The following is a 22,052-nucleotide window of genomic DNA, read 5'->3' on the forward strand; positions in this document are numbered from 1 at the left end:
TATCCATTGAACAAACATCTGAAAGAATGTATATGTAGCAGTGCGCACATTGCAATTTAAATATCATTTCTATGTGCCTTAGAAATTGGAATTTTGATATTTCGAACGGCTAATTACGGTCGAAGAAAACTATGCATTTATGGATACGTTTCCAGCTGTGTTCAATCATTCTGGGTCGTGTGTAGTTTTCTTTGAAAATCTCATAACTTAATTGGTTTATCTCGATGGATCGAGCGCGGATGGATGCGTAGTCTATTTTACATCTGCTTCAAAGTACAAGAATCATACATTCATGTACACATTTGTGGCACTGAATGGCATGAGAAAAATCGTTCCGAACGGATCATCACAATCATCATCCATCTGAGTAAACCAAATCATGCATCGCTCACGCAGTGTAAGGTTGTCAAAATAATAGGCGACCTGAGTTTCACCACACACAGCAAAAATGACAGCAAGTTTGAAATTATTATTTCACACCCTATACTGGTTCACTTAAAGCTAAGAATACCACGATGGCTAAGCAGTTCGAAAGTAGATGTAAGTCAATTTTACAAATGCACACCAGGCAGTGGAATGGCACTAATCAATAAATAATATTGAAGCTATGGGTATTTATGTATGTACAGTATATAAAGGATATGAGACAGATTACTGGATGCTAGTGTAAATTAGGTCACATCGCGTTACAATATTTTTGTTTTCTCTTTACTTATAAATCAACGCGCAACCTTCTACTAATCAATAATTTGCTAATAAATTTTCAAACTAACTCCGCAAAAATTTATGTACATTTAGAAGTCAGCTTGGGACTGATAAATATTTTCAAAAATATTAACAATTGGTCGTACACATGACACTTCAAATATTCCAGGGGAATAAATCATTTGTTTCACTCTAGGAAACTAATTTGGTCAATGATTAATGCGTTAGAAACAAGATTTAGGTATGAAGACTAATCGGCTTATACCTGAATGGAAGTCGGAATTTGACCCAAAAAACTCCGACTTTTTGATTGGACAAGTTGTGAAACTATGCATAGAGAGCCTGAAACATTCTTACAAATCTCACCCTAGAGAGAAGCATCTTAATGTGAAGTTTGCTTTCTTTTCTCACTACATTTGATATATTCAGAAAGAAGTGTTTCAGCACGGGATTGATTATAATTCTGGTAACTAAGTAATCAAGGTGCAATATAAGCGAAGAACCCAAACGTCCTGTTTCATAAAAAATATTCTATTTTCACGAAAGCTTTCCACTGTCGAATGGAATAATACAAATTATGTTCCATATGTGATCACAATTTCGTGTTGAATTTCATTGATGCGCTCAAGTATACTTTATATGTTAGCAAACAGTCAATATAATTACGTATGCTGTGATATGCCGTCGAATTAACCAAATTACCGGCAGTTGAGCTCAATTATTTGCACTACACACTCATACTGCCAAGTTACCCTTGAATGCATCGCATGCTATAATTATGTGACATGACGCTCTTCCCAGGATGTAAGAAAAAGGCATACTTCTTTTGTGTATTTGAATTTTTGGGATACTCTCTTTGGATTCAATTATGTTTTCATAGATTTTAATTCCTGCCTAAGTGATAGTACACATTTTTCGTAGTTCGCTTTCATCTGGGTCTGAAAATTCTAAATTGGGGCTAGGCGAATCTCTCTCTTGATCAGGAGAAATTAACGGTAAGTACCTTTCTTCTGATAGGCCATCACGTTGATAAAACAAAATGTACGCGGTAGTGGCTGTTTCATTTTCCACAGCTTCAGGACTGGATTCTCGACAGCTGCTATCGTTATAATAGTACCACTGTCCTCCATCCGGATTACGTGCATAACTCACGTAGTGACCACCACCCATGATACCACTATGGCACTGAAAATAAAATTGCAAATTGATAACTAGACATATAAGACTATTAAATGGAATAAGATTCTTGCCATAACTTGAAACAAAGTTTCTCTCTATATAAATTTGGAATTGAGTTCTAAACTAGGCATAAAAAATTCCATGAATAGTAATCGTGATGTAAACGAGTAATCGATTTGATTTATGCACTATAATTTTTCAAGAGTGGAATTATCACAAACTTACGACGACAGCATATAGATGATACTTGACATCCTGTGGGTTGACGGAAGATTGAAGTCTATGGTGGTTGAGTCGATGGTGGTGTTGAGGATCCGCCAAGTATTCGGAAGGATCAAAGTCTTTCAAAGGAAACTGAACTGCCTTTTGTGATTTTACCCACTTGCCACGTACACAATGAAACCTTTTTAAATGTACCACCAAAATCGGGGGTAAGCGCCAAAGCTGCAAACGTTTAGTAGCAGATCTTGGCTCCGCACAGCGTTGGCAATGGTAACGTTCTAAACTTTCCTGTCTAGTAAAAGCAGACAAGCAAGACGACAAAGGTAAAGGGGCACTTTCGATGCTTCTTCCTCGCGGGGCACTTTCATGTTCTTCGCAGCTAAGCTCAGTAGCTGTTTGATAACGCAGGTGCAGAGCTGTTGGATCCCAATCAATCGCTAAATGCGTAACTGGGAGACCTGAGCTCATCGATTCCGTTATCATTGAATCTCCATCACAGCGTATCCGGCAGCCCCTACAAAATCTGTACCATGGACACCAAGCGCATACTCGACCATCACGATCCACCGCGCGTAAAACGAAAGGAAATTCGTAGCCCAAACTATCATCACTGAAAAATGACAAATTCACAAATTATTCAAAGATTTTCTCATACTGATCTCCAATCGTTCCTTCCAACAAGCTATGATATGTTTGAAGTGCAAGTGCTACAACTTCATATTTGACAATGAAAGTGTAACTGAAGCTTACCAATCTTGAGCATGGTTGGGTGAGGCAGCTGTCTCTGTGGGTGGTAGCGGAGTAACCAACCTCGCTACTTGTCGCCAAACACTTCTATACAGCTCTTGATGTGTCGTTCCATCCCCGCAGGGTACAACCACGGGCACACCGAACAAACTAGGTCGAGTCTTTTGCGAACTCGCAAAGTACAGATCTTGTCGTATCTATAATTCATGAACAGTTATTTGGTTGTCAATTTCGCTGTTTAGATTAGGTACCATAGGTAACACACCATTTTACGATGTAGAGCAATAATATATCCATGACCATGGGATAAAGAGTTATTCGAACTACTATCACTACTGTAGTTATATTCTTTTCCTTCCATTGATGGTAGCGGCGGCGGCGGTGGTGGTGATTCTGACATTTGAATTGCCTTGAAACTGCGACGTTCTTCAGATGCTTCAGGCAAAGAACGTTGCTGATTTCTGCTAGGTGGAGAGTGAGAGGCAGGTACTTCATAAGCATATAGTCTTGTTCCTGCCTTTGCCTCCTGGATACAATGTCCTGGTATAATTTAACCTAAGAGTATGATGCAGGAAAGAGTGCTGGTTACCGTTGGAACATTTTTTCGAATCAAACTTTTGTATTCAGGCTCTAATCAAAATAGTAGGTGTTATCTAGATCTGTAGTGTTACAGAAAATCTCTGTATAATATCAGTATATGAAAACATTGCTAATTTAATATTAACTTTCCTTTAACAGGTCGAATTGCTACTATTAACGAACAAAGGACCCCAATGTACAGTATACAGTGCCCGTCACAAAGCATGCATCTTTCTGTGCAGTACCTTACTTTGAGAAATTTCAATGTAAAACTTCTCCGATCAGATGGTTTACTCTAACATATTTGAGATTTCACTTGATATAGTGTGGTTTTATCAAAGCTAGCTCTCCATTAATTCAATCAAGGTATGAAAGTATTTGGATTTCCAGATATAATCAGCAACATGTCCACTTAAAATGTCAACAATTTAAAATATTAATTGCCCTGAATCAAATATTACAAACCATACATCATGTACAACAAAATAAAGCATTGTCAATATTTAATTGCAATGTATATATACCATCCAGCACTCTCCCTTGAAGCGTTATATTTTAAAGTCTACTAAAATACAAATAGGTTTTTAGTACTTTAGTTCTATTTTCCAAAAAATAGTTGTAAGATATCATTATTGCAGATTAAAATTGAATAGAAGGTTGTACCTGGACTGTAGCTCTGTCAGAAGGGAACCGTTCGATGTTATTAGCTACAACTTCTGCTAATAAAAGACGTGCGGCTGGAATATCACATAACTTGCTAAGCTCTGTTTTGAGAGCCGCATAATCTGCATCTGTCGGTAGTAAGAGCCCGTATCGAATCGGAACACCTCCATCTAATCGTGCAACTAACAGCTCTCGTCGTATCACACCCTCTATGGGAAGGGGTAGGGTCAGGTAGGTGAATGGATCAAACCTGTAGTGATAACATATCATTAGATACTCTGAAGGAGTTAAGTGCCATATCAAAACAATTCATGTGACCAACCTAACAGACTCCCATTGACAATGTTCACAGCGAACAGTGGACTTGAGTTGACCGTGAAACAAATCAACGATAATCGATTGATTGCGAAGGAGATGATTATCCCAAGCTTCTTGAGCAACCTGAGAATCTTCTCGGCCTTCAGAGTCAGCCAACTCAACATAGGGTGCATCTCTGACCCTGTTCAAATCTTCGTGCAGTCCATCCAAAAGAAATGCCAAGAGTTCCTACAAAAAAGATATATTTTCTTTAAAATGATTAACCAAGTTTTGTTAAATTCAAGTTTCAAACAATAACAAGTGCCTAAAGCATAGTTAAGTCTTATGATTTACTTTATTTGTAACTGCAAAAAGTCATACCTGCGAATCATGTTGTTGGAAACCTCCAAAACGTGGAGCGTACTTTGCAATAGTCCAACGAAGTTTCAAAGGAGCAACACTACGAGCAGATCCACTCCAAATATCTCGAAGAAGTTCAGCATAGCGTACGGCCATATGACCACGTGTACCCAACGGATTGCTAGTGTTCAGTTCTCGCAGATGAGCAGCCGATATGAAGTATCGGGTTAGTGGACCTGTATTGCTAGCACACTGCAGAGCTGCATTCATGAAGCATGTATTACCCAAGTTATTTAAGCCGGTAGCACCTTTTTCACCTCCTCCTTTGCCTACATCATCTTTATTGGCATCTCTCAGACGCCCAAGTTCTTCAGGCCATGTTTGATCTTTGTTCCGCACCTTTGGATTTGATTATTTTTTTTAATCCAGATTTTATGTTTTCATATGCATTCTCCATCAAATGGTTGAAGCTAGAGAATCCTGCAGCTAAACTTGCTTTGAGGAGAAAATAAAGCAGCTCACCTCAATCAGCAGTTGGCTATCATCCTGAAGCCCCAATTCCTCAAGAGTAGCTTGCTCATCTTCGAGAAGAGTCATTCCACCCCCTAAAGCCCCAGTTTCCCGCACATGCCACAAACGTATATCTTCACCTATTAATCGTAGCCTGTTGCATAAGAACTGGTAAACTTGACCAGCAGTGGCCATCCGGCTAAACGCTGCGATATACATCAACTGACGCTTGTAAACACCAGCTGATGAGGATGACGGCAACCATGATCCAACTCCGTTTAATGGTAATGGTAATGGTTGCTGCTGTACACCTACTGCACGATGCATAAGCAAACGCAACACCAGTGGATAGAGTTCCAGCTCAAGATCTCCACCTAATACACAAATCATTAATGGGATGCATGCTTCATATTATCTGATGAATGATTCGACGAAAGTGATGAATTAACTACGAAAATTCATTCTGAACTTCACCACTTAAAACTGCCTAGTATCGAAAGGCATTACTATACACGCAAAAATATATTGAAAATATGATATGGTGATATGATGGTCTATACCTGTTGCAGGCAGAATAACTTGTCTAGGCAAGGAAGGGGCACCACCATGCCATTGCACAAGGGCTTTCCATAATGCGTCTGGAAGTAAATGAAAATCTCTTCCTTCGGTAAGCATTAATGTGCGCCTCAGACGACCTCCTTCTCCAGTTAATGCAGGCACTTTATATTTAGCAGGCTCTACAAGATGTGAATTATCTATTGGTCCAGGTGCTGTTGATTCGCCGGGAATACCACTACCGTCTGACACGGGCACATCCAATAGACAATACCGTCGCCATTGATTCCACCAATGAGCAGCAACCAGATACCAGAATTGACCAACTCTGAGGCCTCTTCTTTCTTCTCTCGCTAACCACCCTGTCACAATTTCTCCCTCTTCAGAACGCCCTGGAGGCCTCAGACCCAGAACTACATGGCAAAGCTGATCCAAAAGCCTCAAAAATGCCAGGGGTAATTCTTTCTCAGCTGTCCATACGAGCCACTCCTCCATTGTTAGAGGGGAATTGGGTAGATCTTTTTTTTCTTCTTTTGCTTCTATACCTTTGTCAATTTCATCATCCCTAACTAACATCAAAACCTCTAACATATGTTTGAGTTCAACCTCATTCAGAACGCCATCTCTGTCTCCATCGAATATTTTAAAGCAAACTGAAAGAAAATTATGTTACCATCAAGAACCAGGGTAAATAATTAGACCAGTATAAATAACGTGGGATGTACAAAGCGTATGAATCAAAAAATTGTACTCAAACCTCAAATCCGTATCCAAAATTCTATCACTCACAGAAATTATTGTCAGCCAAGAAAGTTCATACGTACATTTCATTCGTTCTACGAGTGGTCCACGGCAGGCGGCTGAAATACCACAAGCCATCTCTTTGAAATCTATGTGATTGTCTCTGTTTTCATCAAATGCTGCCACGAGACCGGGACACACGCTAAGAGGCATTGGTGGTGAAATCATAGGTACCAAGGTTTCTAAATCGAGTCGCCCTGTCGCAGACTGACCTTTCAAAGTCCAATAATGCTTCTCCAACTCAATTATATCAGTTTCCTCTACTGTTATTTGCAAAAAAACGGATTATAACGATAAACAGCAATAAAGGGTCAATTCATTCGATCTGTATGGGTCTTAAAATTACTAGAATGGTCCTAGATGTGATTGTTCATCATGTAATTATCTGTTCACTTACAATGAGTAACTCCAGCTAGGCTTTGATAAAACGTTGGTGTTTCCAAATCATTTCCAAGCGTGAGTGCACTAGGTGTTGATAATAGCCAACGAGATAGGGCCGAGGTTTCAATATTTTGGAGTTGCCAATCCTGCCACTCTTCATAACTTGCGCCTTTTACTACTTTCTCATAACCCTTGTCACCAGCGAGTTCATCTTTTGCAAACTGAGATCCATTTCCGTTTGCATAAAGGTCATACAAGACTGGAACAAATCATTTTAGTCTATGTAATAAGCAACATACTTACTATGTAGAATTCATCAACAACTTGAATTTGTAAGGGGCTTATATCAGCAAATCCGACTTAGTTGAGTAGTATATTATATCACATATAAGCGTAGATTTAGTTAGAATAGCATACAAGATTTCTGATCAGTAGATTTTATGATTAGCATTTCTCAAATTATTTCCAGTGGAAAGGCAAAAAATGTTAATTCATGCTATTTAAAACAGTAACTGTATTACAGCTATTTTGATAAATGCTGATACCAAGTAACTCGATATCATTGTTTAGATAAGAAACACAGGCATATTAAACCACCTACACCGTAACTTTTCTTCTTGCCGTCCTCTTGTCAGAAGAACCAAACCACACAGAAGTTCTTTGAAGCCAATGCCTTTCTGTGTTCCACCGAATGCTGCATATATGTACTGAAAATTATGACTGCTTAAAAATCGGGTGATTCTGAAAGATCAAAATTGAAGACCAAAGAATTTGCAGTCAGAAGTCCTCGAACTTAGCGATACCCAAAATTATATCATAATCATTAAAGAGATGCAAGTTCAAGTCTGGCACTTGATCTCAAACAAACATTTATGCCCATGAAACCAACGATTATGACAAAGGAGCTAAAGAGACTCTTCTTTCATAAGGACGTTCCATTCTGATGGAATTATGTCAGAATTGCAGATGGCAAGACAGGATTTGGTGCATTAATATCTTAACAAAATTATGTCTTGCTGCTCTAGCTTGACAAAGACTTGTCATGGTTCCTAGGATAATGACAATTTCAAGTCGCAATTCGGACTTGACAGTTTCACCTGAAACATACCTCTGTAACTTGCGTTGGTACACAATCACCAAGGACATCCTGTGTGAATATGTTTAAGTTTATGACCCCGTTGGTACTAGTCCGTTTGAAAGCTTCTCGTAATCTTCTGAGCTCAGAATCAGAGACTGTCAAAGTACATAACATCAGGTAAAAGTGATTAATTATTTGGAAGATCTGAATAAATCCTAGATGGGGTTATCTACCTCGTTTAGTTGCGTCTTCGTAAGAAATGTTCAACGGTCTTGACTCCTTTCCTCCCATATTAAAGATTATTATAATTCGTGCTGAAACTCGATCATGATAAGTTCACACCTCAACTTTAAATTATAATTTGAAATTAACGGATTTATTACAAATTGTGCTGTCACTTTTCAGTCAGCCATTCTCGCTAATTTAATCACTTCGTCAGCTCCTACGCCTTTGCGAATATTACAAAAAGGCTGGGTTCCTGAATACACGCGAAGATGGCATGATTCAACCAATGCAAGAGACGAGACTTGAAATCCAGCCGTGAACCTCTTTGTTGCCTATTTGGTCAGCGCTTGCATGCCCAAAGATTATTATTACCAGAGTTATTGAAACTAGAATCAAAGGATGAATATAATTACGCCAACGAATTTAGAATTACCTAAGAATAACGTGGTTTGTCAAAACTTGGATCAAAGGTAGTTCGTTTCGTTTCAAGACTGTTAGATGAACTGTTTGTTCAGTAGATCTTGTGGATGAAGTACGTACCTTTTATTTTTCGTGCTAGCGATTACATCGCAGAATGCAGATTAAACCAACCAAATCGATTGGAATGAGATGAACAGATGTATTTTTATTCAAAATTACTCTCTGACCTACATTTTATGTATAAATTTATTCTGTATAGAATTAGAATTATAATGATACGGCCTTACTTAATATAAGCTATGTACAGACATGGTTTTTATAATCATACTATCATACAATTTTATCACAATTTAAATTTAACAGAGTGGTTTTCGTCGCTCCAGAACCTATAAATTAAAGTTTCTTATCAATCTTTAGTATGATCGCTCGAAAAGATACCATACTTCATAAAATATAATTTTTTGAGACCAAATTCATCAGCGGGCAAGTAAGGATGTTACAACTTACCTCCAACAATTGTCTCCATTCATTTTCCTCTAGCGACTGTTTTATTTTTGATAAAATAGAGGCAGAGATGCTTGGTAGATTAGAGATGGGAGGACAGTTGCATCCTACGTAGGGAATTTGTAAAAGTTGATCAACTGTGGGTCTAGCCTTTCGATCGTGTTGTAGACATCGTCTCATCACATCAACAAGGAATGGTGGTGGAGAACTGTATCCTCGTCTCGACATAATCTCCATGGGAGGAAATGCTATTTTCTGATTAGGATTAGTTATCTCCGCAATCTTTGCCCAGTTTGCACGAATATGCTGGAATGGCGTTTGTCCATACACCAAACTGTACAATATGCAACCTAATGACCACACATCTGATTTGAAGTGTATCTAGCCAAAGGAAAATATAAAAAATTATTCTATGATTATCGCATGTCTAACATCTTGTTGATGTATTTCAAAGATCTCTATATCATTACCTCAATTTACTAGCTAAGCTACTAAAAATTGGGAGGCTGACAACGAGAATAGTTTGGATTTAAAGTGGATCTCGCATTGAAAATTTTACAGGATAAATGATTACATACAAAACAATAAAACCTAGGAGTAGAGTCTCAACTTTTTGGTATATTAGATAATATCCGCCAAGTTGGATATTTGGTATCACGCAAGACTAATTGACGTAATGACGAGAATTCAAACTATCAAACTGCCTAAATATCAGTTTTAAACAATTGATTGGTAATAACATTGATAATAGATATTCACAAACCTTATATTTGTTGTTGTCATTGGGTGAGTCACCGTTACCTCCAACATCTATGATAGCTTCAGGACTTATGTAATTCACAGTCCCAAGTGACGTGTTCTTCACAACAGAAGTCATGTCAGCGTTAACAGTAGATGCAATCCCAAAATCTATCAGTTTCAATCTGCCTCTTACTAATAGGAAATTTGCTGGCTTCAAATCTGAATGTATTACACCTGGAACATATAGTGTAATGCATAATTTGTCCGAATTTCAGCATCGACCGTAACTCAAAGTGGAATTAAAAATTCACCATTATCGTGTATATGTTTAACTGCAGTCAACATTTCGGTCCAGTAGTAGAGTATCATAGTAAGAGGAAGCTGCTTTTCTCGTGACATAGACTTCAATAGTTTACTGAGATCTGTGTCACCCATCTCCATCACTACATACAACAAGTTTGATTGGATTTCGCTGAAATGGTTGAATAGCATTATTTATCAGCAGAATAACGACTATTTGTAATAAACCTCATAGCAGTCTTGAAAGAGCATAAATTCGACAAAATACAATTAATGTTGATTTGAAACAGTTAACCGTTGGACAAGCTTACTAGTTGATCATATCGATAATGCAGGGTGCCCTCAGTTTGTCCAACAAAGAAACTTCTTCCAAACAGCCTTGTGCTGTTTCTCTGTCGATGCAGGAAAGGTCAACACATTTAATGGCTCGTAGTTCTCCAGTTTTTACATCTTGTACCCTCAGAACCTCGCCACTCATACCTTGGCCAAGTTTTCCCAAAACTAAGTACCCACTTCCTTTGACAGTTATTGTCTTCCCATGTTTTCTATCTGAATCTTTAGAAGCCAAACTGAATTGTACATTTCCTTGATTAGACTTTGTATTCTGCAATGTGGATGGTGTATCTCTATTTACCGGCAATGGCAAATCAGGTTTGGGCAACGATTTAGAGATATCAGCCCCATTTAGAGATTTGATGCCATAGTAATTATTTCGTGCATTCACTTGTCCCTCAGTATTCAGGTTGTTCCCACATGCATCTTTGTTGACTGATGAATTGGTAGAATCTATTCTAAAATTGGATTCTGAATTCTTAGTTGCCCTCATTTCAAAACCTTGCTCTTTACTAGATACAAAAGCTGGCACTACCGGAATATCACTTGCAATGCCGTTTCTCCCGTTCGTGTTAGTTTTGGAATCTACCTTGATATCATTATTTAACAGTGCTCGGGAGTTTTCTTGTTTGCTACCCTGTTGCTGATGATTGCTCTCTTGCAAAGATTGCACAATTTTTTTGACTGTGTAGTTTTTAATGTCCAGCTTAGTGTCCACTACACGATTTTCTTTTGACAATGAGTTGGTTTTCATGCTGTATAAGCTTTCTAATCCACTAGAAATATGTGAACTGTTCCGCTCAAAGCTTCGATATTCAACAGCATGATTATTTGGACTGGCAGCAATACTTGAACCTCGATTTAAGTACATAGCTTCACTCAATGGTCTTCTGATTGACTTTGATTCACTGGTACAAAACCTATGAGGCTGTAGCCCTAAATCTTGCAAAGCAGGACCACCTCGACCTCCAACTCCATGTTTTTTTGTTAATATTTGTTTTTGGGTAGGAGTTTGGAAAAAATTGTTTTTTGACCAATGAGAGAAAATTAGACCAGGCGTTTCAACATTGTTCTGTGAACTTGATTGGAAGGACTTTGTTTGAGGAGTTTCCATGATATCTCTACGACTGTGGCAGGGGTTGGGGTGGCCAGCACTAATCGTTGGATGTTTTAAAGGTGTGGCTGTTACGGAAGATTGTAGTGGTGCCACATAACTAACTTCCTGTTGTATAGGTCCTAGAAGTCCTTCAGATTGGATTGGATTACCAGAATATCTTGGAGCTGAATTTGAAATGTGTGGATAATCTGAGTCAATGCTAGACATTAGCTCTTGTTGCTGATTGGATGCTTCAGATTTGTTTGTTGTTATAACATTTTGAGCATAAGGTTTTTTGTCTATGGGGTTGATCAATGTTTGTGAAGTAAAAATAGGCTTCTGGTAACTGTCCCAACTATTCAGATTATTAGGGGCTTGCTGAGTCACTTTATTATGGTTTGAGGACGATATAATACTGAGGCAGTCCGGCTTATTCTTAGAAGAAATTTGAAAACTGTTTTGTACTGACTCCAGAGGCATAGGTTGGGGTGAGTTTATGGCCTGATAATTGTTCGATATTCTATCATCCAAACCAAGGTTCTTTATGGATGTTTCAGTTTGATTCTCAAGAACTTTGTGATCAGACTCACTGGGCAAAGGTTTTCCATTCCTAAAAGACTCATCGACGTTTTCTGTGACACAATTTAAGTTATCAAATTCATCATCGGGTAAAGGTTGAAGACTTTCAGAATCTGAATCATTGTCAGAATCACGAGGCTCAGTATCATCTTCCTCGCTTTCGAAGAGATCGAGAAGGGCTTTCATTCGCACTGGTTGAAATCTTGCTCTTGGCCCGGTCAGGTTATGTAGGCCAGAGTTACCAGTTGTATTATTACGTTCGTCCAAGGAAACATCACCTTGCTGATCGTTGATTTCAGACATTGCTAATTATAATTGTAAAACTACTTTGCAAGTCCCAGCTTACGCGTTTGATCATTCATGGACACTGGGATTTCGGTGACAACAACAACTCAGGTTTCATCTGTCAAATCAATTTTCCGGCAAACAGCGTGCAACGATGATCCGTTCTGGAAATTCGTTCGATCCACTGTACGTAAATGAAAAACTAGATTCACTATAGGATAGGTGTTTACATTTTTTCACAATTTTATTTACAGTAACAACGGTTTTATTGCCGTTTATACTCTGGCCGCTGGCGAGATTGCAGACCCAGCCGTGAATAATATGTACCGTACTTTTGGATTTGAAATCCTTAGGGCAATACTTTCTGTTCGACGACGGCGACAACATATGGGCGACAGATGCTTGTATGGGGCATACGGATTGGCTGAAAATCTCAGAAATTGCTATTGTAAACAATATAGATTTGGTTGCAATCCTTCACGCATGCAGTTTGGAAAGGTCGCAAACGGTTTGATATTAAATTTCTTATGAAGTCCGTAAATGCAATTGAACGCAAGTCATCTGGCAGTAACTGCTACGATAGACATACTTGACAATAAACATTTTTATAGTAGTCATTTATTCACGTATAAATTAAATTATGTTTAACAAACATTTTTTATTTATACACTATTTTTGTTTGTCCAACTTGTTGTTGTGATCTCAATAATTTTAAAACTGGTACTGCTCGAATCATGGCCGAAATACATCAATGATTGATTCTTATTGTAGATCAACTAATTATGCGAAATGATTTTTTAGGACTCATTTTTTACCTGCTAGACAGCTAATAGCGGTACGTTCAATTCTTAGATGTAGTTACATATTTAATAATCTTCTTTCCGCGTGTAACATGGATAATAATGCACATATTCAGTTTATCGTTTTTCCTTTGTTTTCTTTTCCTTTTATATGTATGTGAAGTATACAATCAGCATCGCACGTTACAAATTGAATACACGATTGACAAAGATTGATGTTTGTCTTACTTGGCTATACAATAAAGAATGTAATGTATTCTCGAAATTCAGCAAAATATACCGGTAAAACCAAGTTGCAAAGTTTCGAACTCAAAAATTTACATTTGCACGTACTCCATTGACGATTTGTTCGCTCATTTGGATTCAGTGATATCTAACAACAAAGAAAGGTGATAAAAAAATTGCAACTTACTTAAAACATGTCAGCGAAATTATGATTTGTATTACGAAAAACGAATGAAAATTTTCTAATTCAAATATAAGTAAAATTTTAACGCTTTCCATTATTATAGGTGAGAGTTCTTGATGGGGCTTTGAAGGTTGAAGCAGATTGTTGTTGAATCTGATATGCCAAAGGATGGATTTTGAATCCATATAACCTGCAACATTGTAAATAATCCTTTGTTAAAGTAATACCACTGTGTTCACGGCACATGCGTCCTGGAATTTAAACCTCTCTACGCTTATCAGCATTTGGAGTTTTATTTCTCATCAAACATTTAATGTATTTTGACAACTATATATGATTGGAAATTTGCTGAGAATTTGAAGAACCTTTTCAGTCCGTGATGTCATTTTACTGTTGATCTAAAATTGATTTCTAACCTTGGTATAAACTGATTAGTAGCACGCTTTGGCCGATATTCAGGATGAACCATGAACAGCATGTGTGGGAATCCAGTCCCGAAGTATGCGCCGTCAGTGTGATGATGGCGTGAACTTTTAGGCGTATATACATCCATGCATTTGGGACAATAACTTTTCACCATGGCCTCTCCTGGCACGTCACTGAGTCCCAGTGGAAGCATTGGTTGCGACTCACAATACACTCGTGGACAGTGGCCAAAATCTCCAGACTGATACTTCTCAATCATCTGTGCTATGCCTCGGTTTGTGAGAATGTAACGGGCATGAATAAGACCATAAAGCATTTCAGCAGCCTGCTCTATTAAATCCGATTGGTTTGGATTATCATCGATTTCATCATCTAAAACAAGGAGATGGTAATAGTTTCTTTTAAGCATACTAAAGAGAATGAATATAAAAACAAGAATGATAATGATGATGATAATAATAATAATAATATGTGATGTTAGGCATTACACACCAGGTTCAAGGTCTAGAATCATATCCAGAGCCTGACGATAATGTGGCACCTGTTCATTCAGTCCTGTGAGATTAAACTTATCTTGAATGTAGTCTTCATCCACCTGTAGCAAAAAACGTAAATGTATTCCAAGTTTGGCATCAAGTGAAACTCTATTCATTCTTTCAAACCACTCTCAAAGGTTTCAGGATACAAGGAAATAATGAATCAATGAAATTGGTGAGATTTTTCAAATGAGTCAAATCTTTCACAATAATGTAGTTTATTGTTAGGTAACGGTGTAGAAGGTTTACCCAAATCATTTAGCTTTAGACGCAACATTAACAACTAGTCGAATTTATTGATGATCAACTGACAGCGGAATAATAATAATAGTATCCTGAGATAACTGTAGTCAGCATATATAACAAGTAAAATTACTTTCGAGTTTACAGCTGATAAAAATCAGATATTCAAACGGTTGATCATTGGAAAGTAGCTTCGGCTTTCAATTGATCATGAAGAAATAACAATTATTCGTTTTGACAATATATTTCATAATTAGGTGATCATTTTACCTCACAAAAGAATTCATTTCCTCTGAGCCCGCAGAACCACGAGATCCATGATACCTCCTCGGAACTGCTCATTTTTCTGTCGATTAGAGGTAAATAGGTGAGAAAATTTGACGAAGCATCGTGGACGAGTGAACGTAATAATAGAGGCTTCGTTTGGCATGAAAGATGCCGGACATTTTGCTCAACCGCTTCACCTACGTTTCCGTGGTCATTGCTGGTTCGTCAAATGATTATCGAGCACGTCGGATTACCAAATACAAGGGAAAAACGCATAACTCTAGAAAAACTGGCCTAACAGCCACGCGGTAAAGTGAAAACCCAAAAATAAACAGCTCTTACGGCTTACCTTTTGGTGCCTTGATTAGCCACGCTTGCTTGCCCAGAGAGGGTAGGTGTCGCTGCTAGCGTTTGCTACCAGCTGTATTGAGATGATTGAACACTATTTCTCTGGATCACCAAAACATTTTGTAGAATAGTAACAGTACTTCGAATTGGAGAGAATATCGATATCGATTTATTGAATCGGCGATCAAGATCCAGGCGAGACGGAAGACGAAACTTATCAAACTGCGATGAGGACGGGCGTAATAGCGTCGATAGAGTAGGGCCCTTTCTTATCTTTGATCAGTCCATTGGCGACTTGGCTGATGAGTCACCGTGGCTAGCGACGACGCGTGAACCTATCCAAGAACAGCCCAAGAACGTGAATGACGGTAGGACATGGTAGGAGCATTTGCTAGCAAGCCGCGTAGCAAATTTTTGGAACCCCGATTCAGTCAGCGGTGATATAGAGGCGTCGCGGGATTCCAGTCGCATTTTTGGTGATCAGAACGCGACCTGCTGCATTTTTATATGTACCACATACCTGCGCCAGTTTTCAAATCTCAAGTTTAGAACAGTTGACTCGTTTTAACAGACACAGTTTATAGAATCAATACGCAATGAGTCAATAGATCATGACGAACTCATGATGGACAAAAAATGTCACTGTATATGTATAGTCATCTTGCCGTTGATGAAATTAATCTAGTTTCTAATAATGAATGTAAATTATTTAAAAGAAATCATGACCCGACACAATGTAATATGTTTCAACAATACATTCTTAGTGATCGGTCAAATACTCATCCAGCATCACCGAACAGCCATCAATACGCTTCAGCGTTGGAAGAGCTTCCATTGCAATTTTGTAATGATTCGAATTTTTGCACAAAGGATTCCCGAGCATCGTTAATTCCTTCAAATGTTCCAATGTACCGATATATTTGAGTTGGCCCTTATCCTGTGCAAAAAATGCACTTGTACAAAATATGCATAATCGTTTGCGTTGAATATCGTCATGGATAGGAAGATCCTTTTATCCCATACGCACAGCTAATTTGTTGTTGGAAATGAATAATTTCTCAATTTTTGAAAGACGTTTCGTGAAAGAGAGAAATTTTATTCTATTATTCTCCAGAAATAGGGCGATGATGTTATTTCCCACGTGAAAGACCGTCTCCGGTATTATCTTAATCTTGTTGTGATCCAGAATCAAAATTTTCAAACTGGGGCAGTTTTGCAAACCTAGAACAAGTTGTTTTTTTTTTAATTTAAATTGGAATTTACACTCATTGTCAGTGAAAACATTTCTGAATAGAAATACGGTGAACTGAATTACCATTTACATCTTGTAGTCTATTATGTTGCAAATGAAGATATTTCAAAAATGGCATGTTTTGAAAATTAATGTTTATCAATGACCTGACACCGTTTCGATCAAGAAACAGTGTGTTCAAATTAGGAAACAAACATAATTCATTCGGGTTGGAATATTCCTGATGTATTGGCAACGATGTTCCAACTTGGTTTTGACTCAAGCACAAAGTTTGTAACTTTTTCAAATTGTGCAACCCCCATAACGTCTTAATCATGTTCTGACAGAGATTCAAACTTTCTAGATTGGGAAGCTGATCTACCGCCAAATTCACCTACAATCTTAATTAAAGACGATCTGCTTAACTGTCATCTTGTCATTGCAATTATGAAAAATAATACCTTCTTAATACCGCAATTAACGATGCTTAGTTGTTTCAAATGCGAAAAATCTTCACCGTTCCGCATGTTTATAATGGTATCCTTATTCAAAGTAGCTCCTAAAGCATGATTTGCCTCTAGAATCTCTGATGGAGTTACTCGATGATTACCGACATACTAAACAAACCAAACAATCACATGATCGAACCACCAAAAACTTGGTGAGCTAATTAGGAAAGCTTGAATTGAATATCCAGAGATTTGCAATTGAGAAAAATACGAATCAAATTATGCTATGTTTAATTTCAATTTGAAAATGTACTCCTCGAGTCTTTGTTGCAGCACTCACTTCAATCTTAGGCAGATTGAATACTATAAATATCCTGCAGGCGTTCGTTGAATCAATCGGGTTGTTTGATAAATCTACGATTTTTAGATTTTGCCAATTTTTCAAGTTGTATATTTCGGAAAGTCTGTCAATTTCGTTGTAAGAGCAATAAAATTCAATCAAACTGTGAAAAGTTCCCAAATCCATCAATGAGGTAATCAGGTTATTGGATAAGTCGAGATAATTCAGGAGCGGCAGATTTTCTTGTATAATTCCATCTACCGTAATGATTAAGTTACTGCAGAGGTTTAGTCTTGTCAACCGATTCAAGGGCTTCCTCAACATGATCTTCATGAACAGATTATTTTCTAAATATAGTTCTTTTAAATTTGGATATTTGTCGATAAACTGAAGGCAGCTCAATTTATTATCGGACAAATTAATGTATTGAACGTTTTTCGACTTGTTTTTATCTACTGAGAATGATGGTGTCAGAGACTCGTTGATACGCGAAATAATGCGTCTCCGCAGCACTGCATTATTTATGATATTAAGCTTGGCTGGATCAGATTTTTCGAATCCGTCAATTATCCAGTGGATTGGATCGCCGTTTTTTGGAAGCGAAAAATCGTCGATCATTTGTTCGTTGAAACATCTCAATAATGGTAATGCGTTTCGAACTAACGCAAACATAGTTTCCATTTCGGTAACATCAGTAAATGGATTATTCTTTAGATTAAGAGCAGTCAAATTTGGACTGAAAGTTTCCAGCGCTCGCAGGATAGAAACAAATCTACAGATTCGATTCCACGCAGCGTCAAGGCTTTCCAGCATCGGTAAACTCGTGGATATCTCGAATGACTGAATGTCATTGAAACTAATGTCGAGCCTTCTTATGTATCTTAGCATTTTCAAGTCAGGTAAAGCGGTTAGTTTATTGTAGGAGAGATCTAATTCTCTCAAGTTTGGCTGAGGTGTCTTGAAATTCAAATCAATTGTACAGATTCCCTGACCAGATAGATTCATGACTACCAGATTCTGAATCTTCTGGTCAGTTGAGTTGAGAAAATCAAATACACTTTCAAATTCCGAGTGTCGCCACGGATTGTATTGACTTTCCAGATTGAATTCAACGTCAGATTTCATTGTTTTTTTCTCTCCAGATTTTTTCTACAATGAAAAATGCAAGGAAATGGATCCCAGATCCTGATTACGAGGGCACGTAACACTGCGATATTACCTGATCGAAGATATATTCGAATTCCACCGCAAAAACGGGTTTTACGTGTTCAGGGCTCTTAATGGATAAGCAAGCGCAAATGTCTTCATCATAATCGGAATGCATCGCGTGATATACGTCATATTCCTTGAACCTTGAAAACAACAATTAATGATGATCTTGGATCGGCAAGTAGTGTAGTTAATTAATTCGATCATATCATATTACTTTACGGTCAGCATGAATAGTGGCATCTGAACGAGAATTGCTAATCGATGTTCACTAAACGAGCATGCCCGCTTTGATGGAAATATTTGTTTCGAAAAAATTTCGTGAGCCCAATCAGCATCTGCAGCTGCCAGACAGCCGCTAATTATTACGTCCGTCTGTGAAAATATAAGAGTAATTTGTGATCAACTATTATGCTATGAATCATTATAATCACAAAAAGGAACATAAATGCCAATATAAATTCATGTGGATTTACGTTATCGAAGAACTCTTTTTCGAAGATATCAAACGGCCAATTTTTAAACTCTACTACTCCGACTGGTTTCACTAAAAGCCTGAAGACCATCTCATTGTCAGTCTCTGATACCACTGCCTTATGCATTGTGCTAAATTCGTTAAAAGATCTGTGTGAACGCAAAGCATCAGTTTCGTTGTTGACAATTTCAACAACTCGGCAGATGTGTACACCCTTAATAGCTAGATCCCTATGAAAGCAAAAAATGTTATGTAATCATCGTATTGGGTTCCAGTTCGCGATAAGAACGATTCATTCTGTGAACCACTGCAATGTGCGAAATGACGAAGTAGCACCTACCGCTTTACGGTGGTGCAAAGCGAATTGTTACACATATTTTGACATATTTTAACGACTGAATTTCCGAGACCTGAATCAGGCAAATATTCAATAAATTTGATATTTCCACAATGCTGCATTGTCAAGCTAAGTTGCCGTTGTGAGATCTGTGGAAATTACAGATTTAAAGGAACAATATTCAATAGTGCGCATCGAAGTGATTAATAGTGGGAATATTTTATACCTTCAAATTAATTTTGGCTGTATCCCTCCATTGCCGATCGGAAATTTCATCAGCTTCGATGCGTGCATATATTTGCTGCAGGGTCGAATGAGACAACTCTGGCGATTTCGTGCTAATGTTCTGTGCCCTTGCTCCGACCTATTCTGCCGTTCAGAAATCGCGTGTAAAATTGCTCAAGACGAATAGAAATATAAGTAGTCTGCACCGTGCAGAACCATTTAAATGGCTACTCAATTTGAAGATAAAACCGGTAAAACTCTACCTGTTCCAATTTTGTAGCATAAATTCGCTCTCGGCACTCGCTGATCAACTTACTACGCTGCTTGAGGTGATTTTTTAATGACTTAGTTGAAAGGTCTGAATTTTTGTGCCACAGCATGTTGTAGAACATCATTTTATTCCTGAAAATTTTATAGATGATGGCCGATTAGTGATTTAATAATGGAGATCCAGCCCGTAATTTTATAAGACATAAGTAAGAAATGCAGATTTCCAAAAGTGAGCGAATCTCTTTTTCAACTTGGAAATCCTGTTTGCTGCACTATTCCAACAGTTTGATCCGAGTGGATTCAATTAGAAAAAAACTCTGATCTGATACCCATAGCGTTGACTGCAGATTAGTAAGGAGTAAGTCTATAAGGCCTCAAATTACAGATTTGATCAGATCGAGAAAATGTTCGAATACATACGCGAAAATCGAAAAGTTATAGTATTGACATAACTTGAAAAACTCCAATGCACATGAACGTTCTTCGGTGCTAATTGAGTAATAATCTAATTCGGCCAAGTCGGAGAGGTGGTAGATAACAAAATATCGATAGTTGCATAGGGATGTCAGAGGACATTCACCGTACAAAGGATCCATAAAAGCAACTGACCGAAGTTTCGAAGAAAATCCAAGAGTCTGGATATCCTATTTTTGAACATCGATAAAAACGGAGTACGGGCATTAGCAATTATGTGCAGATTTTTGTCATAACTAAAAAGCAGATTAACGTCGCTTTACAGGCAAACTTGAGAATTCGAATTATTGTAACTACCGTCAACTGGTAGAGAGGATTTCCAGCCATATTTACAGTGGACAAACTGGAATTGTCTCGAAAGGCATCACCGATCATTCTTATTCTATTATTTGCCAAGTGAAATTCACGTAGTTTTGGCATGCTGTGCAAATTCTGAAAATAGATGTGGGAACCACTTTCAAATTTTATGTGTTACAGTGAAGTAAATATTTGCAATTTACCCGTAACTGAGATATGTTATTTCCAGATAGATTCAACAATATTAACTCTGGACAGTTTGACAAATTTGGTATGTGATCGATTTTGTTGGAGTAGAGATATAGTTTCTCTAATTTGCTGTTATAACTTTGGAGTTCCGAGATATCCTGCAAGATGCATGCAACATACGTATACATATCTATAATATAACTTTAGCCAGACTGTGCGATGAATCGGTTTTTTTCTGTACCGAATACGAATCAACCGCCAATGTTTCGTGATCATCGTTTTACCTTTAAAAGACACTCAACTATCCACAACTCTCGAAGCTGTATCAGGTTCGAAATTCCATTCAATGATTTGATACCATATTGCCCAATTATAATTAAAGTGTGCAGGTTCCGTTTCCTCTGACATATATTTTCAAAGAATACAACTTCGCAGGCGAATAGACAGAGTTCATTATTGCTCGTTTTCTCCGGTTTCGCTATTATAAAATCAGAATCTTGGGTATCTTTGGATTTCGGCAGGCTTTTTATTTTTTCAGACTGCTTCGCCATACCTCTGGCAATACATCAATATGGATATCGATTTAGATCAAATTGGTGCCACTTTGACGTTTCTTAGTTTGTCTACTCATCATTGCTCGTCATGCAGTGCTCGCATTGACTGCGCGTTTTGATCGCCGGCTGTTTCGAATTTTCGAAAGCTCTCGCTGCTTCCGCCCAATTATGGATAGATCCTTAGAGCAATATGCTCTTGTAAGGGTAGATCAGTGTTACCGCTGCACGAAACCATGGGGTACTAGTTGAGAGAGTGACTGTTCGATTTCAAAATCCGCGTTCGTAGAAATAGTAGATGGGTCTATGTAATATATGCAACGTTGTTGTGTACGTACGACACTACGAAAGTTACAAGGCAGCAGGAGTGATAGATATAAGAAACGGAGTGACAATTTCTCCGTATTTGTAGTAGA

At 37.9% G+C, this 22,052-nt stretch overlaps 6 protein-coding genes across 8 annotated transcripts; 1 reads left to right on the top strand and 5 right to left on the bottom strand.

Moving 5' to 3' along the window:
• Positions 1 to 1,215: 1,215 nt before the first annotated feature.
• Positions 1,216 to 8,812, bottom strand: LOC105684327 (ubiquitin carboxyl-terminal hydrolase 32). Its single transcript, XM_012397612.3, has 14 exons — positions 8,311 to 8,812; positions 8,108 to 8,232; positions 7,601 to 7,706; positions 7,016 to 7,258; positions 6,642 to 6,881; positions 5,823 to 6,470; positions 5,275 to 5,636; positions 4,774 to 5,151; positions 4,418 to 4,641; positions 4,096 to 4,345; positions 3,119 to 3,379; positions 2,857 to 3,050; positions 2,110 to 2,716; positions 1,216 to 1,890 (listed from the first exon to the last, which is right to left on the bottom strand). The coding sequence occupies exons 1-14, from the start codon at positions 8,366 to 8,368 to the stop codon at positions 1,600 to 1,602; spliced, it is 3,987 nt and encodes a 1,328-aa protein (XP_012253035.2). The 5' UTR covers positions 8,369 to 8,812; the 3' UTR covers positions 1,216 to 1,599.
• Positions 8,813 to 9,027: 215 nt separating this feature from the next.
• Positions 9,028 to 12,578, bottom strand: LOC105685290 (serine/threonine-protein kinase MPS1). The gene is made up of 5 exons (XM_012399275.3): positions 10,579 to 12,578; positions 10,279 to 10,439; positions 9,990 to 10,201; positions 9,230 to 9,607; positions 9,028 to 9,108 (listed from the first exon to the last, which is right to left on the bottom strand). The coding sequence occupies exons 1-5, from the start codon at positions 12,576 to 12,578 to the stop codon at positions 9,079 to 9,081; spliced, it is 2,781 nt and encodes a 926-aa protein (XP_012254698.2). The 3' UTR covers positions 9,028 to 9,078.
• Positions 12,574 to 13,930, top strand: LOC125499887. The gene is made up of 2 exons (XM_048649969.1): positions 12,574 to 12,746; positions 12,815 to 13,930. Exons 1-2 carry the CDS (start codon positions 12,715 to 12,717, stop codon positions 13,089 to 13,091), a joined length of 309 nt encoding a protein of 102 aa, XP_048505926.1. The 5' UTR covers positions 12,574 to 12,714; the 3' UTR covers positions 13,092 to 13,930.
• LOC105683016 (casein kinase II subunit beta) lies at positions 13,163 to 15,862 on the bottom strand. 2 transcript variants are annotated; one of them, XM_012395309.3, is made up of 5 exons: positions 15,591 to 15,862; positions 15,245 to 15,320; positions 14,688 to 14,790; positions 14,186 to 14,567; positions 13,163 to 13,959 (listed from the first exon to the last, which is right to left on the bottom strand). In XM_012395309.3, exons 2-5 carry the CDS (start codon positions 15,314 to 15,316, stop codon positions 13,851 to 13,853), a joined length of 666 nt encoding a protein of 221 aa, XP_012250732.1. In that variant the 5' UTR covers positions 15,317 to 15,320; positions 15,591 to 15,862; the 3' UTR covers positions 13,163 to 13,850. The 2 variants fall into 2 exon arrangements, with proteins under 2 accessions (XP_012250732.1, XP_012250725.1); XM_012395302.3 differs by lacking the exon at positions 15,591 to 15,862 and adding an exon at positions 15,443 to 15,584.
• Positions 15,591 to 21,201, bottom strand: LOC105682940 (leucine-rich repeat-containing protein 9-like). Of its 2 annotated transcripts, XM_048649963.1 has the most exons (8): positions 19,857 to 21,201; positions 19,634 to 19,779; positions 19,295 to 19,523; positions 19,036 to 19,193; positions 18,829 to 18,961; positions 16,905 to 18,758; positions 16,617 to 16,810; positions 15,591 to 16,526 (listed from the first exon to the last, which is right to left on the bottom strand). In XM_048649963.1, the coding sequence occupies exons 2-6, from the start codon at positions 19,750 to 19,752 to the stop codon at positions 17,544 to 17,546; spliced, it is 1,854 nt and encodes a 617-aa protein (XP_048505920.1). In that variant the 5' UTR covers positions 19,753 to 19,779; positions 19,857 to 21,201; the 3' UTR covers positions 15,591 to 16,526; positions 16,617 to 16,810; positions 16,905 to 17,543. The 2 variants fall into 2 exon arrangements, with proteins under 2 accessions (XP_048505920.1, XP_048505919.1); XM_048649962.1 differs by having other exon boundaries at positions 19,634 to 21,201.
• LOC125499991 (leucine-rich repeat-containing protein 9-like) lies at positions 19,760 to 21,636 on the bottom strand. Its single transcript, XM_048650847.1, has 5 exons — positions 21,370 to 21,636; positions 21,100 to 21,243; positions 20,871 to 21,031; positions 20,172 to 20,257; positions 19,760 to 19,779 (listed from the first exon to the last, which is right to left on the bottom strand). Exons 1-5 carry the CDS (start codon positions 21,634 to 21,636, stop codon positions 19,760 to 19,762), a joined length of 678 nt encoding a protein of 225 aa, XP_048506804.1.
• Positions 21,637 to 22,052: the final 416 nt, after the last annotated feature.

This window comes from Athalia rosae, chromosome 2, assembly GCF_917208135.1.
Source record: "Athalia rosae chromosome 2, iyAthRosa1.1, whole genome shotgun sequence".
In the NCBI taxonomy this organism is placed as follows: Eukaryota; Metazoa; Arthropoda; class Insecta; order Hymenoptera; family Athaliidae; genus Athalia; species Athalia rosae.

Excerpts from the sequence above, each read along its gene's own strand:
- LOC105685290 (XM_012399275.3), bottom strand. The coding sequence starts at position 12,578 with ATGTCTGAAATCAACGATCAGCAAGGTGATGTTTCCTTGGACGAACGT. Across the intron at positions 9,608-9,989 it reads ATGACAACAACAAATATAAG|ATACACTTCAAATCAGATGT; the intron begins GTTTGTGAATAT and ends TCCTTTGGCTAG. Across the intron at positions 9,109-9,229 it reads AATGGAGACAATTGTTGGAG|GTTCTGGAGCGACGAAAACC; the intron begins GTAAGTTGTAAC and ends TTTAATTTATAG.
- LOC125499887 (XM_048649969.1), top strand. The coding sequence starts at position 12,715 with ATGATCCGTTCTGGAAATTCGTTCGATCCACT. Across the intron at positions 12,747-12,814 it reads GGAAATTCGTTCGATCCACT|TAACAACGGTTTTATTGCCG; the intron begins GTACGTAAATGA and ends TTTTATTTACAG.
- LOC105682940 (XM_048649963.1), bottom strand. The coding sequence starts at position 19,752 with ATGCAGCATTGTGGAAATATCAAATTTATTGAATATTTGCCTGATTCA. Across the intron at positions 19,524-19,633 it reads CTTTGCACCACCGTAAAGCG|GGATCTAGCTATTAAGGGTG; the intron begins GTAGGTGCTACT and ends TTGCTTTCATAG. Across the intron at positions 18,962-19,035 it reads CTATTCATGCTGACCGTAAA|GTTCAAGGAATATGACGTAT; the intron begins GTAATATGATAT and ends GTTGTTTTCAAG.
- LOC125499991 (XM_048650847.1), bottom strand. The coding sequence starts at position 21,636 with ATGGCGAAGCAGTCTGAAAAAATAAAAAGCCTGCCGAAATCCAAAGAT. Across the intron at positions 21,032-21,099 it reads ATAACATATCTCAGTTACGG|AATTTGCACAGCATGCCAAA; the intron begins GTAAATTGCAAA and ends ATCTATTTTCAG. Across the intron at positions 19,780-20,171 it reads AAATCACCTCAAGCAGCGTA|ATCTCACAACGGCAACTTAG; the intron begins GTAAGTTGATCA and ends TAATTTCCACAG.
- LOC105683016 (XM_012395302.3), bottom strand. Across the intron at positions 14,791-15,244 it reads GAAATGAATTCTTTTGTGAG|GTGGATGAAGACTACATTCA; the intron begins GTAAAATGATCA and ends TTTTTGCTACAG. Across the intron at positions 14,568-14,687 it reads GATTCTAGACCTTGAACCTG|ATGATGAAATCGATGATAAT; the intron begins GTGTGTAATGCC and ends TCCTTGTTTTAG.
- LOC105684327 (XM_012397612.3), bottom strand. The coding sequence starts at position 8,368 with ATGGGAGGAAAGGAGTCAAGACCGTTGAACATTTCTTACGAAGACGCA. Across the intron at positions 8,233-8,310 it reads CGAAGACGCAACTAAACGAG|TCTCTGATTCTGAGCTCAGA; the intron begins GTAGATAACCCC and ends GTACTTTGACAG. Across the intron at positions 5,637-5,822 it reads AGTTATTCTGCCTGCAACAG|GTGGAGATCTTGAGCTGGAA; the intron begins GTATAGACCATC and ends TTTGTGTATTAG.